This window comes from Rousettus aegyptiacus, unplaced genomic scaffold, assembly GCF_014176215.1.
Source record: "Rousettus aegyptiacus isolate mRouAeg1 unplaced genomic scaffold, mRouAeg1.p scaffold_m13_p_7, whole genome shotgun sequence".
Lineage (NCBI taxonomy): Eukaryota > Metazoa > Chordata > Mammalia > Chiroptera > Pteropodidae > Rousettus > Rousettus aegyptiacus.
The window spans coordinates 56130013-56150152 of record NW_023416310.1 but is presented as its reverse complement, the minus strand read 5'-3'; the positions used below and the strand labels follow the sequence as shown (position 1 = coordinate 56150152).

The 20140-nt window shown below is 36.5% G+C and overlaps 1 protein-coding gene across 1 annotated transcript in view; it reads left to right on the top strand.

Annotated features, from left to right (window-relative positions):
• Positions 1–1657: 1657 nt before the first annotated feature.
• Positions 1658–20140, top strand: part of TRABD2A (TraB domain containing 2A) — a gene marked incomplete at its 5' end in the record, with an annotated part of 76080 nt that continues 57597 nt past the window's right edge. Inside the window, 4 exon segments of the mRNA XM_036224322.1 lie at positions 1658–1754; positions 1757–1907; positions 1909–2065; positions 2068–2187. Coding sequence (XP_036080215.1) covers positions 1658–1754; positions 1757–1907; positions 1909–2065; positions 2068–2187 — 525 coding nt within the window.

Sequence of the window (20140 nt, the reverse complement as noted above, 5' to 3'; positions counted from 1 at the left end):
AAACAAATTAATAAAATGAGTACATATAGTTGAACAGATTTTGTTTAAATAGAAGGGTAAGTATTTTGAGGTAGGATGAGACTTTAGAGAGATTATATGAATGGGGTAAAAATAAACCCAAACCAAACCAAGTGAACAACCCTCCCTTCTTCCTCTTTTCCCCCTTCCCCCCAACACAATAAACGTCATGATCTTGCAGTGTGGGTTTGGTTTTCCTGGGCATATATTTGCTTAATATTATGGCCTGATAGGTGAATTAAGTGCCCATGGATTTAATTATAACATTTGGCCCTTTTGCCGTGTTTCCCTGTTGGAAACTGTGTAGAAGTTCTTTGGTAGACTGCATGGGATTTGTGTGATCAGCTTTCTTACGTAATCTGGAGATGCCCAGTCGAATCACTATTTGGGACCCTTTTTTGATTATCAGCTCTTCACTTTATAATAAACAAATAACCAAACTGAACCTATACTTGGAAGACTACCTCTAGTATACTAGTTGCGTTTATAGGCAATTATTTTGTTCCCCTTTTGAAATTAACTAAAGCCATAACTGTCAGTCTCAGCTTTTGATTGGCATCTAGTTAACTAGTGTTTTTCTACCAGCTTGATTTAATTCTAAGCAACAGTGAGACATTTGATTGTTTAATTAGACTGGGAAGCCATTTTTAGTAGGTGTGTGGTTTCCATTTGGCTTTTTGAAGTATTTAAATAACCCTGGGGACCCTCATTACTCCATAACAGGATATCTGAGGACTGGCTGGAAACCCCCTACATGATTCATCTTTTAATATTTACTTGATCATTATTAGGTTTTAAAAATACCTTCTTTCTTTCATTTGTTCATTAATTTAACAATTACCTGTCAAATTTGTTTATTACCCTAAACTATAACACGCGTTGTTATCTAACTTTTACAGATGAGAAAACTGATGTATAGAGAAAGATAGTGGCTTTTAAAAAACCTGAATGGGGTATCTGAGACAGAAGTGGAATTTAGACTTTTTTTTTGCCCAATTAGTGCACCCTTGAAAAGATGGGTAAGAAGAACTGCAACTTAAATACTTTAAAAAACAAGGTCACAGGCTGGGGGCTACTGAGATATATTCTGCTTGGCTTGCATGGCATTTAAGAAAATTGAGGCAACATTTCCCAGTTGGAGGATTTTATGTAAAATCAGGATTATTAGTTTCTTTTGAAAAGTTCATTCTGGAGCACCAGGCCTGTTCTCACGTGGCCAGCACTGGCTTGGGCTGCTTAGCCAACATCCTTTATTGAGAGATGTGGTCTCCTTTGCCACTGACCTCCCCCCAACCCATATGTCTGCCTCTGCCCTCATCTGAGTGGTCAGAGGGTGTTTTTGAGAAAGGTGGCAAGGGGGTGTGTGGAGAAAGAAGATTGAAGGCTATGAGAATAGGACCCTTGCTTTAACCAGTTCCATTTTTGTCATCTTATATTTTGAGATTGTGTAATGTTTCATTTGAAACTGGTTGCTGCTGCTTAAACAATAACACACAAATGCAAATAGATTTGATTCTCATTATTTGTAGAGTCCATAGTTGTGAATTCATTTTCTCCTTTTAGGCACCTAACCCTTCATACCATGCCTTGATGTTGTTTCCTTTTCTTTTGGCAAAGTGAATTGAATTCCTTCTTGTGAACCATAAAGAGGGACCTTCCATCTTACTTCTTTGGCACAATCCATGTCCCATACACCTGGGTTTGGGACTTCATCCTGGGCAATTTCGAGGAAGCTTTCAGCACAGCAGCATTGTGTACCTTGAGCAGGATATCACAGACCCCTGCACTATCTCCTCCCTCACTAGTTGTCAGATGTTGCCACAGGGCAAGAACCTCCAGGATGTGCTCCCTAGGGACACCTACTGCCGCCTCAAACGCCACCTAGATGCCCATGATGCCCTTGTGGATGACCGCAGATCAGTGTGGCAAGGGTCTCTATGCAGACTACCTTTTCAATGCCATCACTGGAAACTTGGAGTGCAAGAGGCCCGTCTGGGTCATGCTCATGGCCAACTCCCTGACCAAAGTGGACATTAAGTCCCATGGGGAGGGGTGTCTGTCTTAGACCTGTATCTTACCCAGGAGGCTGAGTGGCTGAGGAAACAGACTGGGGTGGTGGAAAAGGTGGAAGAGCAATGCCATCCATTGAATGGGTTGAACTTTTTACAGGTAAAACCTTTTATTGCACGAAAGACTGGCATTTGATTGTGTGAGAAAATCTGCTGAATTACAATATGGGAGATGGACCAGAAACACAGTTTATCTAAAAATTTCCTTTGCTTGAGAATGTTTTTTAAAAAGATTTTTATTAAAAGAGATAATGCACAATATTATATTAATTTCAGAGGTTCACCATAGTTATTTAACACATTTATATCTAAAGAAGTGATCACTATGATAAGTCCAGCAAGCATTTGACACCATACAATGCTATCACAATATTATTGCCTATATTTCCTATGCTGTACACCAGAACCATGCTGTTTTGAGTACTATAGCTTTGTAGTATAGTTTGATATCAGGTACTGTGATACCTCCAACTTGTTCTCCTTTTTCAAGATTGCTATGGCTATTTGGAATCTTTTATGGTTCCATATAAATTTTTGGGTTATTTGTTCTAGTTCTCTGAAAAATGTCATTGGTATTTTGATAGGAATTGCATTGAATCTATAGATCGCTTTGGCTAGTGTGGCCATTTTAACGATGTTGATTCTTCCTACCCATGAGCATGGTATATGCTTCCATTTATTTGTATCTTCTCAATTTCTTTTTTCAATGACCTATAATTTTCTGAGAACAGGTCTTTTACCTCTTCGATTAAATTTATTCCTAAGTATTTCATTTTTTTTTCATATAATTGTAAATGGGATTGTTTTTAAATTTCTTTTTCTGATAATTTGTTATTGGTGTAGAGAAATGCAACCAATTTCTGAACATTAACTTTTTATCCTGCTATTTTACTGAATCCATTGAACAGTTCTATAAGTTTTTTGGTGGAATCTTTAAGATTCTCTATGTATACTATCATGTCATTTGCAAATAAAGACACTTTTACTTCTTCTTTTCCAGCTTGGATGCCTTTTATTTATTTTTCTTATCTAATTACTATTGCCAGGACTTCCAATATTAGGCTGAATAAAAGTAGTGAAAGTGGGTATCTTTGTCTTGTTCTTGATCTTTAGCAAAATGCTTTTAGCTTTCCCCTGTTGAGTATGATGTTAGCTGTGGCTTTGTCATATATGGCCTTTATTATGTTGACGTACGTTTCCTCTATTCTCACTTTGCTGTGAGTTTTTATTATAAATTTATGCTAGATTTTGTTGAATGCTTTTTTGTATATATGGATATGATCGTATTATTTTAATCTTTCATTTGTTTATGTGATGTATCATGTTAATTGATTTGTGGATATCGAACCAATCTTGCATCCCAGGAATAAATCTTACTTGATCAGGGTGTATAATCATTTCATGTATTGCTGAATTTGATTTGCTAATATTTTGTTGAGGATTTTTGCATCAATGTTTGTAAGAGATATTGGCCTGTAGTTTTCTTTTTTTGTAATGTCTTTGCCTAGTTTTGGAATTAGAGTAATGATGATGTCATAAAATGAACTTAGAGGCCTTCCTTTCTCTTGAATTTTTTAGAATAGTTGAGAAAGATAGGTGTTAATTCTTCTTTGAATGTTTAGTAAAATTCACCTGTGAAACAATCTGGTTCATGACTTTTGTTCGTGGGGAGTTTTTTGATTATTGATTCAATTTTGTTAGTAGTTATCAGCTTTCAGATTTTCTGTTTCTTCTTGATTCAGTCTTGGGAGATTGTGTGTTTCTAGGAATATATCCATTTCTTCTAGGGTGTCCAATTTATTATTAACAGTATTTTCTTATAATCCTTTGTATTTCTGTGGTGTCAGTTGTCACTTCTCCTTCATTTCTGATTTTATTTATTTGGGGCTTCTCTTTTTTTTTTGATGAGTCTGGTTAAAGGTTAATTCACTTTGTATATTTTTTCAGATCTTGGTTTTATTAATCTTTTGAATTGTTTTCTTAAAGCTCTGTTTTATTTCTGCTCTGATCTTTATTATTTTCTTCCTTCTACTCACTCTGGGCCTTGTTTACTGTTCTTTTTCTAGTTCCTTTAGGTATAAAGTTAGGTTGTTGAGTTGAGATTTTTCTTGTTTCTTAAGGTAGGCCTGTATTGCTGTGAATTTCCCTCTTAGAACTGCTTTTGCTGTGTCCCACAGATGTTGAGTTATGTTTTCATTTTCATTTGTCTCAGGTATCTTTTGAATTCTTCCTTGATATTGTTAACCCATTTATTGTTTTGTAGCATGTTATTTAGCTTCCATGTGTTTGTGTTTTTCAGTTTTCTTCTTGTAATTGATTTCTAGTTTCATACCATTGTGATCAGAAAAGATACTTGGTATGATTTCAGTTTTCTTGAATTTACTGAGACTCGTTTTGTGAACTAACATGTGGTCTATCTTGGAAAATGTTCCATGTGCACTTGAAAAGAATGTATATTCTGCTGCTTTGGGGTAAATGCTGTAAAAATATTAATTAAGTCCATCTGGTCTAATGTGTCATTTAAGGCTGCTGTTTCCTTGTTGATGTTATTTCCAGAAATTCTATCCTTTGATTCAATGGGGTGTTAAAAGTTTCCTACTATGAGTGTATTCCTGTCAATCTCTCCCTTAATGTCTGTTAATATTTACTTTATGTATGTAGGTGCTCCTATTTTGGGTGCATAAATATTTACAAGGGTTATATTCTCTTGTTGGATTGATCTCTTTATCATTATGAAATTTCTGTCTTTGTTATGATAGACTTTGTTTTAAAGTATATTTTGGTTGGTATAAATAATGCTAACTCAGGTTTTTTTTCCATTTCCATTTTCTTGAAATATCTTTTCCATCCCTTTACTTTATGTCTGTGTGTGTCATTTGATTGGAAATGAGTCTCTTGTAGGTAGCATATGTAAGGGTCTTATTTCATCATCCATTCAGCCACCCTATATTTTGATTGGAGTATTTAATCTATTTACACTTAAAGTAATTGTTGATAGATACATAGTTATTGCCATCTTATTATTCACATTTTTATCTTTTCTTCTTCTTCTCCTCCTTTTCTTTATTCTCCTTCTCATTCTTCATCTTCTTCTTGTCCTTCTAACATTGCTTGTAATACTGGCGTGATGTTGATGAACTCCTTTAGCTTTTTTTTTTGGTCTGGGAAACTCTATTTGTCTTCATTTCTAAATGAGAGCTTTGCCGGGTAGAGTAGTCTTGGTTGTAGGTCCTTGTTTTTCATCACTTTGAATATTTTATGCCAGTCTCTCTGGCCTGCAACGTTTCTGTTGAGAAATCAGCTGACAGACTATGGGAGCTCCATTGTAGATAACCAACTGCTTTTCTCTTGATGCTTTAAAGAGTCTCTCATTGTATTTAACTTCTGTCATTTTAATTATGATGCATCTTGGTGTGGGCTCTTTGGGTTCATCTTGTTTGTTTGGGACTTTGTGATCTTCCTGGGCTTGTCTATTTCCTTTGCCAGGTTAGAGAAGTTTTCTATCATTATTTCTTCAATTAGGTTTTTAATTCCTTGCTCTCTCTTTTCCTTCTGGTATCCCTAGATGTGAGTGTTGGTATGGTTGGTGTTGTCCCAGAGACCCCTTAAATGATCCCCATTTAAAAAATTTTTTTTCTTGTTATTCTGATTGGATATATTCTGCTACCTTATCTTCTAAATAGCTGATTCAGCCCTGTTTCATCTAATCATCTGTTGATTCTCTCTAATATAGTTTTCATTTCCGTTATTGCATTCTTCATTTCTGACTGTTTTTTTTATGTTTTCTATCTCCATTTTTATGTTTTTATAAATCTCTTTGTTAAAGAGATTAAAAACTGAATTAATCTACCCTTCCCCTAGTTCATTGTTCCATTTTGTTTAGTTCTTTTTCTGGAGCCTTGTTCTAGACTTTCATTTGGGACATATTTTCTGTCTCCCCATTTGGGCTGCCTCTCTGTTTTTGTTTCTATGTATTAGATAGATCTGTTACATCTCCCAGTCTTGGAAGGGTAGCTTTATGTAGTAGGTGTCCTGTGGGGCCCAGTGGTGCAGTCTCCCTGTTCACCTGCCGGATGCTCTAGTCTTTTGTATGGATTTTGTGCCCTCATGTTGTAGTTGAGTCTTTACTGCTGTTGGCTCATCAGTGGGTGAGATTGACCCTCAGGTTTATTGGCTATGAGGTTGGCTACAACCACAGTATATGAACTGCTATATGCAGGGCTGACTCCACAGAGCTAGATTTGCCCCAGCGGGCTCTGGTGCCTGCTGAGACCACCTTTGGATGTGCTGCTTGTGGGGCTAAGCAGGTGGTGTTCTGTTGTGGTGTGGTTCTGTTCTGGGGTGCTGGTTCTGAGGCCTCTTTGAAAGGGCTCTTGTGCAGGCCAAAGTCCATTGATGCCTATGACTTATCCGGGATTACTTGGTAGGAGATACACAGTGATCTGAGCTTTGTCACTGACTATACTGGAAATACATGGGAGAGGCCACACTGCAGCTAGCTGTCACTGGTATTGAGGCAGCTCTGCAAAAGGTTCAGGGTACCCCAAGGCTTGCTACCACCTGCCAGCTGTTCATACGGCTCAGCCACTGAATGAGTCTCAGGTGGTATGGGTAGTATGAGAGTTGAGTGGGGCGGAATGTCAGGGATTCATCACTGTGGGCCTGTCATTTCAAGGGGTTAATGCAGATTTAAATTTGGCACCAGTGCTGAGCCTGAGGTCATTCTGTAAAAGTTGTAGATCACACAAGGCCAGCTATTGCCTGCCTGGGGCTTGCAGACACATGAGAGTTATCCTAGAAAGCTGCAGGGCTGGCCAACACCAGTTGCCTGCTAGCTGCGGAAAACGCCTCTGATGTGTGGAGTCCCAGGGAGTCACCAGGGTGGAGTGAGTAGGGTTCACCAGGCTAATGAAAATTCAGATTTGGCTGTGTGGGTGCAGGGATCGACACAGAAAATACGGCGGCTGCCTGCCTGCTTCATGGGAGAAGGGCTCAACACAGGGACAATGGTGGCTTTCCCTCTAGCCCTTGCCCTGAAGCCACCCAACTCAGTCTCTCCTTGTATGTCTCTGGCAGCTCCCCAGCCACTGTCCTTCTGCCAGAGCCCAGAGTGAATGCCTGGGAGTGAGAGAGCCTGTGTGGGGCTCTTTAAGTAGACACCTGGGTTTCCAGCTGCCTTGCATCTTACCTGGACACCTGGATGGATGAAATACTGGCTGACTTTCACAGCCAGATATTGTGGGGCCTGCTCTTCCTGGCACTGGTGTTCTGGGATGGGGAGCTCATTGTGGGGCTAGGACTCCTTGCTCTTGGGGGTGGGGGGTGGGGCTCTGCAGCTGAGATACCCCTTCTGATTCTCGACCACCACACATGAGTGCGGGGCCAGCCAGTTTCATGTCTTGAGATGGCTCCTCTTTATATCCTTAGTTAAAGGACTTCTGTTCAGTTAGTCTTTGGATGGTTCTCCAGGCTGATTGTTCTATATTTTAGTTATAATTTAATGTGGTCATGGGAAAAAGCAAGTACAGCATTTACCTACTTCACCATCTTGACCAGAATACTTTGCTCAAGAATGTTATTCTGCAGTTTAAAAAAATAAGCCTAATAGTCAGTTACATCACTTATTTGTGTATTACCAAGAGAGAAAACTTGTTTTATCTTGTCATCCTAACATGTATTGCATATTTTTATTGCTTGTTTTACTTCAGGTCATTGTTAAGAAGCTGCTTTGAGAGGATGTGGAGAATGTGAATGCCATATTGGCTGTCACAGGGTGTGGCCTGGTTTGCAAATGATACTGCCTGTGGCTGTTTTAGGTAACACCAGTCTCTTTGAGATCATTGCTGTCTCTTTTCAGGACATTCACTCTCTGGACATTTCTTTCCAATGCAGAGGTATGCTCCTCTTATGCAAAGTTTATAGATCCTACCACAGGATGTTGGAATGAAGGTTGATGTTAAAGAGGTTCTTTACTTCTCATAAGACAAGCAGTACTTTATTAAAGTGTCATCGGTTAATCGTTTTGGTGAAATTTGTCATTAATATCTTAAAGTGCAGTAGATAACTCTGGGGGTCAATGACAATTTTGCAATATGAAATAAGTATTCTTGTTTTGCAACTATTCTCAGTGGTTGCCTTGGGATGTTGGTCCTTAGAATAAAACCCAACTATCTAGACTTTAGCAGATCTTGAAATAATGAACTCAGATTGTTATTGAAAGGATTTAATGACATTCAACAGTCTAAAAATAATGTTCCTGAATTGATAGTCAAAGTTTTAGGGAATTTATCTTGTTCAAATTCTATAAATTAATAAATACTCAGATGCTAAAATATAGTATTTGTTTGGCACATTGAGATTTATAGACAAGATAAGGGACCACTAATTGCCTCCATTGATCTCTTGGGGGAGAGTTTTCTTACTTTATTTTGGAAATCCAAAAAGGCTCTATTCTCACGTTTTAAATGTCTTTTACAAAACATTTAATACAATGTTTTATAAAAGAAAGATTTTTGATTTAAAGGCTCATTGATTTTGATTTCACAAGATTCAAATTTGTGAGCATTTTTACCTAAGCCAAGCTTTCTTTTATACTTTCAATTGAGAGGGAAAAAGGGTTGAAAGTAAAATATTATCTTAAGCAAGATATATTCAAAGAAAGGTATGTAGTATTGTCTCTTAAGATGATACATTTAAGAGATGTTTTAGAGCACTGTAATTACACACTAGAGTGTCAAGTTGATTTCACGACACATTTTTAAGGTTCAAGTAGGCATTTATAATTTATAAACTAAAATTTTTAGAAGACCTCGAGGTTAAGACTGTGAGGTTAGAGTTGCTAAATTTAGGGAGAAAAAGTTATATGACTTATTCCTGAGACTCTCTCTCTTTTTTTTTTTTTAGTGTTAACTTCCCTATGTTTTATTTATAAATGGTAAAATACAACTTTAGTGTACAGCTCAATATACCCATATAACCACAGGGTATGGCCTGTTGAATGTCATATACCCATATAACCACAACTCAGATTAATTTGTTGAGTATTTCCATCACTGAGAAAGTTGCTATAAAGTTTTTATCGCAGCATAACTATACAGAAAACTGTGCTTGATCAGTTTTCACAAATATAGCCATGTGTTCAGCACCTAAGACATGAAACAGAACAGCACCAGCTTCCCAGAAGTCCCTTGTTGCCCCCTGCCCCCACCAACTCCAAGGATAACCACTATCCTGAACAACTTTGAGCATAAATTATTTGACTGTTTTGGAACTTCTCATACTTGGAATTACCCAGTATGCCCCCTTTAGGGCTTGGCTTCCTTTGTTCAGCATTACCTTTATGATTCACCTATGTTGCTGTGTGTAGTTGTCCATCGTTCACTGTCATTGCTATATAGAATTCCATCAGAGTTTTTGGGATGGTGGTTAATGGAGTTTTCCTTCTTAACAAGTCCAGAGTATGGTAAGATCGTATGTACTCATTTTGATAGAAGATGAGCCCTTACTCATTTCCTAGGGCGCCTTTCTTCTATTGCCCATTCGAGAGTGGTTCCTTCCTCCTTGTTCTCTATAGCTCTGAAGAAGGGAGTCAGTGGTGCCTGACTACACAGTGAGCTGGGAGTGGAGGTGGGGTATTGGGGATGGCCAGGTCCCACAGACTTCTGAGCCTACTTCCCCAGCTAGCTGCCTGAAAGAGGCAGAGAACAGAGGCACCAGGAGAGCCTGCCTAGGCAGCTTGCCAGGAAGGAGCCCTGAGGGCCTATGCTCCAGGGATCCCCACACACTTCTTGGACTGTAGAGTGGAGGCAGGAGGATAGTGAGAGATTGAGGTACAACTGATGCTGAAACACTATTGGTAGTGAAAGAATCTCTAGGTCCAGGGTCAGATGTACTGGGGTTGGAATTCCTGCATTGTCACCGGTTTGTGATTTTGAGATGTTCACATAACTTCTCTGAACTTTGTTTTTTCATCTTTCAGATGGGGGTACTAATACTTCCCTTACCAGCTTGTTGTCAGAAGCAAATAAAAAAGTAAATGGGAAAACACTTCATACTGTACAGATATAAAGGGAAGAGAGCTATACTATACAGTGCCATCTATGATTCAGGCCTCATTGGTAATTTTACATTTAATATTCAGAATTTTATAAGATGGGCAGTATCATCCTTATTTGATGAGAAAACTGAAGCCCAGTGAACATAAGAAACTTGCCCATGATCACATAGCTAACAGATGGAGGAATTGGGGTTTGATATCAGATGTGTTAAAAGGTCATGGTGATTTTGAGTCTCCAACAAGAAATGGTGGTTAGTGTGAGACCTTGAATTTTGAGCTGCAACGGAGGATTCTGGACTTCTGTTGTCTAATTCATTAGCTAATAGCCACATGTGGCTGGCTATTGAGCGCTTGAATTGTGGCTTGTGTGACCAAGGAAATAAACTTTTAATTTTACTTAATTTAATTCTAATGAAAGTTTAAGAACTGATACTTGATTCATTTATTGGAAAACTTTTAAGTATGTTTAGAAAAACTTGGGAATGTGAATCTCTTTTTCAACTATAAATTTTATGAAATTGAACTACAGATCAAGTATTCCTGATAAAAATTTAGTGTCCAAATTGAATGTGCTGTGAGTGAAAAATACACAACAGATTTGAAGACCAAGTATGGGAAAAGAATGTAAAATATATCCTAAGTAATTTATGTTGATTAGATGTTGAGATAATAATTCTTTGGATATATTGGGTCAAATAAAATATATTATTTAGTTTCATCTGTTTTTTTTTTTTAATGTGGCTACTAGCAGGTTTAAAATTAGAAATGTGGCTTGCACTATAATTATGTTGAAAAGCATTGATTCACATTGTTTCTGGATAAGTATGTCTGAGGCAGGTCCATTTAGAGGTCGTGCTGCCTGAGTTGGTCCCAGTGCTGTACTCTGCCCAACTGAGTTGTCAGGCTCAACTCCAGGCAGCCTCTAAATCTCTATTGCTACCACTTTAGGCATTAGCTTTTCTCCATTGACTTGCAATACTCTTTGATTTTGGTACATCACTACTACACACACCCATATGCACGCACGCACACACACACACACACACTCAACTCACACTCATTCAGACGTTCCATTTTGTTCTGTTTCTGGAGATGGGGGTTCCTTTTGCAATGTGTTGTCCAGGTTCTTGATGTTTTGAACAAATGATTGAGTGAGACACTGAATACAGCAGGAAAGAAGAGCTTTCTTAGAGGTGATAGTACACTTTCAGATGTGCAAGTAGGCATGAACAAGAGAAGAGTGGCTAAAAAGGCCTAGTATCAAAGCCTTTGGGGTTTTTATCCCTATTTGCTGTGGTGGTTACTTTTCTTAGAGGAGTGGGCTTTCTTGATTGACAATTAAGATTGACAAGACTCAGTGACTCATCCTTTGCTTTCTACGCATGTTCGTTCCCAGGATTCAGTCTGTTATAATGATATTAATGAACTTCCGGGCATATGCATCATATTATAATGATGGTATAATGAGGCTCAGGTGCATTAAAGGTTGTTGGCCGAGCTGGGGAAGATCTTCATTACGCAGTTGTGAGTGAATTGCTGAAACTTGTACCCAATTATCTGCTTACTTGGTTCCTTGTATGAGTTACTTTTAGCCCCAAAATGCCTCTGGTTGCTTAATTGTGGGCGGACTAGGGTGGACTCTTTCTAGAATAGGATGACCTCAGCGTCTTTGCAGGTGGACCTGAAAACCACCTATCTAATTTTCCTCCCTAACCCTTTTCTAAGAGCCATGAATCCCCTTTTTATTACTATGGATGCTGAGGGACTGGAGGTTTCTTCTGTATCTGCTTCCTGCTGAGTAGTGTCATAAATCCTGCCTATTAGGGTTTCATGGAGTTCTTTCCCTCTTTATCTCAGTCCAAATGGGGTCTTGGGTTTCCTGCCAAAGTGCCACCTCAGTCCCTAGACAAGGAAAAATTAAGACGCGAACTTGTTACTTGAATCATATATCTAAGTTATGTTTCTATTATTTATTTGCCTATCAAGCAGGTAAAGGAAATCAGGCTTGGTTAATACATTTTGTAAAAGAAAGAAAAAACTTGGGTTAAAGGTCCTCTCCTTTCTTGGCCTCTAGGGCCTTGTTTTGGCCTAAAGCCATTCCTGCCCTATAATGAGCCAAGGGGAATGCTGAGTTTCAGTGATCCTTATCAATAGCCAGAGGACCTGAGTCACCAGTTTCAAGGTAATTATCTAAGTTTCAGGGAGAGGGTCTTTCTCCAAAAAAAGGAGGAAAGAAGAGACTTAGCTAGGTTTATTAAAAAGATTAATAATTTTGCAAGTGATGGTCCATGTCAGTTCCATTCATCTATTAGCCTATATATGTGTCAATATCATATTCTTAATGACTGTAACTTTATGCTATATTTAAAAAATTTGACAATGATGTCGCTTTCCTTAATGATTCTTAAACTTATTCTGATTATTTTGTTAATTTTTAGATGATCTTACATTTTTTTCTTCTATTAAGTCTAATAATCCAAGAATGTGTTATCCTTTTCATTTATTTTAGTCCTCTTTTTCATTTTGTAGAGTTCTTGATCTAGATCTTGCTTAATTCATAAGTTTATTCATTATTTTTAATTTAAATTTTGCAGGTGTAGATTCTTCTCATATTTTCCAACTGGTTACTAATTTTTGTATATTAATTTAACCACTTAATTGAAATCATGTATTCTAGCAATGTTACTTGATTCTGTTGCTTTCCTAGAGATCACACATCATTGATAAATAATTATTTTGTTTTCATCTTTCCACAGTTTGTCTCATTTCTTTTTCTTGCCTCAGCAAGTTGGTTAGGATACTTAGAACAGGATTAAGAAGTAGTGGTAAGAAAGGGCATCCTTCCTTTTTCTAACTTGAGCGAGAATTCCTTTGATATTTCACCATTAAATATGATGCTGGCAGTTGATTAGTCTTTATGACGTGAATGAAATGTCCTTAAATTTTCGTTTTACTAGAAATTTTATCAAGCAATTGTTATTAGTGGAAGCAGTCTTTGAGGTTTTTTTTTTTTTTTTTTTTAGTAAGAGAAAATAACCAAATTGAATACACGTATATGCATGGGAGCTCCACATACATGAGAGAGTAAGAGACTCCACATGAATGAGAGGTTCAGAGATAAAAAGGGAACATGAGTATATAAGACATCCTGAGTTAGGGATGAGGTAATGCACCTTGGTGGCTTCAAAAGGCCATTGCAGGATGATAAGAAGAACATACCTTTAGTAAATAGAACTTTGCTTTTCCCTACAAATAGGTTAAAGGAAGTTATCTCTGACAATCTCTTATGAGTAAGGCCCTTCATTCAAATTCTTGATGGTAGTTAAGGGAGGGTCAGAAGTTCCTTTTGAGCCTGAGGGTAAAGTTGCCTTTAGTGTGCATGTCACGGAGACACATCTTGGGGTGACTCATTCTGGATCCCCAGAGCTCACTCTTCTGAAACTTCCTTGGAAGTTTTACATTCCAGAAATTGGGTTGGTAGGTTGTTCTATATCTTATTAAGCCAATCTCAAGCTAGAGTAAAGTTCAGTTGAGTTAAATAGTTGTGTCTCATTTCAGGAGATATTGACCTAGGAGGGCTCCCAGAGTTAAGCTTATGGTGCAAGCAATCAGCTATTTATTAAGATGAATCTCTATGGAAACAAAAGAAAAACAAAGGTTACTGTAATCTCAGTTTCTGAGTTCTGAAGGCAAGCAGCCAAGATTTCTAGATATCTCTTGAATTATCTTCAGATGGAGTGAAGTCACGCAGTTACAGTCTTATGGATTCTCTTGGTCTACAGTTTGAATGTCTCTGGTGATCTTTCTGGAATGAACACAAAGATTGTCCATCTATGAACTATTGTGATTTCTCTGATGTCTATGTAAAATTGTCCCACTTTAGTTTGCCTGGCTTTGGGAAACAGGCAGTTCTAGTTTTTAAAGATTCGAAGTCAAAGGATGGGAAAATGAAAATGTTAGTTTGGAGGGTTGCAGCCAAGTATTTAAGAAAACTATAAAAATTCAGGATCCAGTCCAGTTTATAGGTAGAAAAAAAAAAGAAAAAGAAAAAGAAATGAACCTCAAGAGACAGCAGCACTAGAATCTAATACTGCAAAGGTAGATTAATGGTTTTATTGAAACAATTTTTCTCTCTAAAATCACCCCCATCTTTTCCAAAGATAACCAAATTAGACTAATTTATTTGCAAAATAGGTCTAGTTTCAATAAACTTGGCCTGATTATTTGTATAAGTTCAGAAAGGATAGCAATTAACCACATAGGCTCTTTTAAACCTGCTTTGCTGGAATTTATCATAAGGAATTTTCAGATTAAACTTAAAAAGGCCTCTCAAGGCTAAGAAGCCAAGTCGCATATTTACTATCAGACTTATTCTGCAATACGTATAAATTTGGGGTGAATTTCTCTTTTAATGGGGTCTCCAACATTTCCTGAGTTTCTTTCTTTGCATTGCCCAGTAAGCAACCTTCGTTTTTTACCCGGAAAGACTGCTGTGAACCATGTAAGCAAGATACCAGGTCGTTTTTTCAAGGGGGTTTTATTGGCTTCCGAAGTCAATCTTAATTCTTTAAAGCTTTCTGGTCCTATCCAAGTCTATGCATGTCTCTCTCAGATGACATTCCAAAGCCTTGTAATATGACTAGTTTCCAATTGTGGCCTGTTGTTAAGTTCCCATCGAACTTATGTAAACAAACATATTGCCATAAAAATAAAAATACTCAATGAGAGTTTCTGAAGTCTGGAGGGATTAGTTAGAGGAAAAAAACTGTTTCAATACTGCTTATAAAGGCATAATTTACCAAATTGCTCTAGTTTATGAGAAAGTAAAAAAAATTTCTTATATCTGGAAGATAAAAGATTTAAAAAATCAGCAATACTTCAAATAAAAAGTCATAAATTGTAACCCTTCTCATTAGTTCATTCGATCTTGTGTAATTGAACTAGTTCTACTTGAATCCAATTTTCTCATTAGTTTTCTTGACCTTGCCTGATAATTGAAGGTGATAGGGTCAGTGATAATTCCAAGAAATCTGCAAGGCTATCCATCAAGCCTCATATGGTTTGATCAGTGAAATGTGTGCCTAGAGATTTTGGAAGGTATACTCCAAGTGGGTATACCTTCTAGTAGTTTCTTTTCTACTGTGAGGGCATCAGCAGTGTGGCGGGGAAAAGCTTCGACTCATACCCCCGCCCCCTAAAAACCCCCCAAAACCCATGATACAACAACAAGAATCTATTGATAACCCATACTAAATGGCAGTTGAATGAAATCCAACTTAAATGTACTGTGATGGAGGAAGAAATACAAAAACTGAAAAAAAATGCCAGGGAGCCAGGAAGATCCAAGTGGCTATCTTGGGTTTTCCACAGCCCCGACTGTTCATTTAATTTACAGTCATTGGTTACCCGTCTTACCTTCTCTGATTCAGGAACAGACTGTTGCCATGTTACAAGAATATCAGGATGGCAAAAGTCTGGCAATGGGGTTTATTTTTGTGAAAACATAATGGACTGAATCCACATGTGCCACAATCTGGTACTAAGGTTTAGTTGTTTTAGTGTGTCCTCTAATTTTGATGACAGACATCTTATGTCAGGACATCTCAGATTTTTAGCAATTTCTCTTATGTTTCTGGAACATTTATAATATGTATTTATACAAATACAACATAAAAAAGGCTCAATGTTATCTTTCATTTAACAATGCTTCCCATGTAATTTTATCATACCAAAATAAGCCTAATTAGTTTAATATTTTTTGTTTTGTAAGGAGAGAAAACTAATCTTTTGAGGTGTTCCAAGGGCCCTTCTGGAAGTTATTCCCAGGTCAAGCTTCTATTTATAATTTAAATTTTGAGAAGTTTGCCAAAATATATCAAGAGATTTGAACATTTGTTTAAATAGGATCATAAGTCATGAAGCAATACTTAATTATCCATTTAACTGAAGTGGCAATAGAAGATTTCCAAGAAAAATACAGAAGTTTACATAATTGTTAGGAAAACTTAGTCCTTACTATTAAGGAAATTCATTTTTCTTGTATACACAGTTGTTTTCCTTAATATTATTAATGTTCATAGCTTTAATTACATATATTAGAATTCTTAATTTTTAAAAGTTTTAATTAGTGAAAACTAAGATGTAAGTAATTGTGAACTGTCTGTTACACCACTAGTCTTTAGATTGATATAGTTATGAACACATTTAATAATTTCTAGAAATATATTTTTTCATAGCACAATTTTTTTTAATGAGACACAGGTCATGTCTACTGCCATTTAGTATGGGTTATCAATAGATTCTTGTTGTTAGACCCAAATATCTTTAATTCCTCTATAATAAGCAAAAAGTAGATAAACCTATGTTCAGTAATGTTTCAATATTTTATCTTATTTGGAAGATAGACATTTCACGAATATCCATCATTTAATTTATCTAGCAAAACTTAAAAGTTTCAAGTTACCAAAGAAATTTAGGAAACCATTTTTAACAATATAATTATCGCTAAAAAGTTCACCCCAAAAGAAGCCTTTTATCCTACCTACCTTTATTTAATTTACTTGTTTGTAACAATTAAGTATAGATTACTTATGAAAATTTTACCATACCAAGTTGCTTTCCTTGCCGACAAATTTTTCAACAGTGATAACATAAACTTACTTGACTAATAAACTCAAATAGAATAAAAGTATTATTTAGTGCTGATTAGTCTAAAGACATGCTTATTTAACCAAACCAAACTCAAATCAGCTTTAATATCTTTAATATCAATATTTTTCCAGATCACATGATTCTGAAAAATATTTGGATTATGTTTCTTTGTATTTTTGAGAATTCTCATATAAGCGCTTGTTTTTTAAAGTCAATTTAATAGAACTCCTCTTTTTTTTTTTTTTTTTTTTTTTAAAGATCAACAATACCATCTGGAGGTAGACAACACCATACAACACATACAAATTGACATGACTAGAAATCACCTAGCCTTCATTTTAAAATTACTGCCATAGGATGGATAAGATAATATAAAGGAACGGTTGGATCCAAATTGTGTTTCTGACAGAATAAATTAAGATCACCTGTGTAAATACCATATGATTTCACTTATATGTGGAATCTAAGGAACAAAATGAACAAAAAAATGAATGAACAAAATAAAAGAACACAAACCCCCCCAAATGGGCTCATAGATACAGAGAATAAACTGGTGATTGCCAGATGGGAGGGGCTGTTGGGAGGCTGGGTGAAAAAAATGAAGTGATTAAAAAGTACAAATTGGTAGTTACAAAATAGTCACAGAGATGTAAAGTACAGCATAGGGAATATAGTCAATAATATTGTAATAACCGTGTATAGTATAGTACTAGGTGGGTACTAGACTAATTGAGAGTATCATTTCATAAATTATTTAAATGTCTAAGCACTATGCTGTACACCCAAAACAAATATAAAATAATACTGAATATCAACCCTAATTGAAAAAAAAATTACCTGTGTAGACGGCTAAAGCTTTTTCTTACTAATATTTATGGAGAAACCACTTAAGATTTGTATTTGTATTTAGTTAGGGCGACTTGGAGCCATAGAAGTAATTCGTGTTGTCAAAAACACTCTATTCTCCCATTTTTAAAAATTCAGTCTTAGGAATTTGGGGCGATAAAGATAAGTGGGCTTGAACTGCTTCTAGTGCTGCATTTCTGGTTTCACAAAGATTTCTAAGATAACAATTGCTCTCAAAATTTGGGTTGAAATTTAAGTGACATCATAGGTTGACTGTGTAATCTCTAACTTGCTTCTTTTCCTCTTGGTGTATAGTTTTATTTTAGCTTAAGGAGGGTGCTCAAAATAGGCTTTGACATTAGTTTCCAATTTGGCCAGATTTATGATCAATAATTACTAAATCCTTTCAAATACCTCATCAGGTTTCAGCTGGGACAAAGTGTAAATATTTCTGGCATTATTAAACAATTTCATGGATCCAAGAGGGCACAAAAAGGGTACTGCTTTCTAGAGTCTTTCTCTGATAGCCAAAGAAAGAATTGACAGCCTTCATGTCCCAGTTCCCCAATGAGACATAATGTCTATTTTCACAATACAATTAGCTAAACTAGATGCAATCAATTAAAGTTGATGTTTTTTAAAACATAAAGTCTGTTTAAACATTCCAATGTTCATAATCTTATCTACCCTTACCTTTCCATATTATTTTAATCTAAGCATAGCTTGAGTAATGGCTTTAGCAATGGGTTTTGAATTCCGATATTAAAGAGTCTTGGATATTGGTTTTTTTCTATTTCCTGACCTTTGTACCCATTCTTGAGTAAAAGGCTTTGGGTTCCCAGCAAGAGGTCAAGCCAAGGGATCCTGGCCCTGTTATCAATCTTTAACTTGCTTCAACTGGCCTGACTATTCTATTGCCCTAAGAGATAGCTGGTCAGGTTTTCCTTGTAGTCTCTTCCTTCTGGTCTTTTACATTTCTCCACACTGGGGTAGATGGGGCTTTTTGGGGTCCTTTAATCTTGCAGGGGCCACTATGGGGTCAACTCACCCATTCAGCCTTTATTGGTACTGTACTAAACCTTTGTTTTAACCCCATCGATGTCCATTTTATTTAGCCCAATATTTTTCCCTAATAGACACATCTCTCATAATAGCCATTGTAATTTTAGACTGTAGTTTCCTTGAGGACTGGCAGCGGTTTGGTAGGACCCTAGCCGTAAGCGGAGTTTAGCCCATGTTTCTGTCTGGCCATATTTCAGAGCTTCTAACCTGATAATTACCAAGCCAAGTTCTTATTCTTAGGACATAAAAATTTTAAGTTGTCATTAGTAAGATTTTGCCATTGTTTTTCTTTCATTTATCATAAGTGCAGGGCAGCTGTGCTTCCAGTAGCCTGATTTTTTTTTTTTTTTTTTTTTTTTTTACGGTATCTGCAAGGCAAATAGGAAGCAGTCTGAGTGGACTTTGATTTTTATTCTAATTTCTGTCCTTCCATCTTATTAAGAGAATCTTAATGACTAGCTATTATAACCACATGAGAGCTCTCAAATTTTTTCTTTCTTTTCAATTTAATTTTTCCAATTAAAAGAATTCATCATTTGGCTTTGATGGAAGGATCTACAATGACTCAAACCAATATTTTGGATACAAGATGCATCCCCAAAGGAAAAAGAAGTTATTCCTAGTTATTCCTAGCCTAAGTAAGAGGGAGAGCCCTGTTTTTATTTATTTATTTATCTATCTATCTATCTATTTATTTATTTATTTTATTAAAATCATCAGGGCAACATTAGTAAATAAAATCAAATAGTTTCAAGTGAACAATTCAATAATATGTCATATATATATTGTGTTGTGTGTTCACCACCTGAAGTTAAATTTCCTTCCATCACCAAATATTTGAGCCAGTTTACTCCTACCTACTTCCCCTCTCCCCGCTCCCCTCTGGTAACCACTAATCCACTATACGTGTACGTAAGTTTCTGTTCGTCATGTTTGTTTGTTGCTTTTAGTTTTATACCCCACATGTGGGTGAAATCATATTGTTCTCAACTTTTTGATTTATTTTGCTTAGCATGATAATCTCAAGATCCATCTATGTTGTTGCAAATGACAGTGTTTCATCTTTTCTTATGGCTGATAATATTCCATTGTATATATACACCACATCTTCTCTATCCAATTAACTATCATAGGGCACTTTGGTTGTTTCCATGTCTTGGCCACTGTGAATAACACTGCTATGAACATCGGGGTGCATATATATCTTTGTGGATAAATGTTTTCAAGTTTTTTTTTTTTGGGGGGGGGGTAAATACACAGAAGAGAGATTGCTGGGTCATATGGTAATTCTATTCTTAGTTGTTTTTTTTTTTTTTTTGAGAAACTCCATGCTGTTTTCCATAGTGGCTGTACTAATTTACATTCCTATTGGTAGAGTATGAGGGTTCCTGTTTCCCCACAACCTCTTCAATACTTGTTATTACCTGTCCTGTTGATG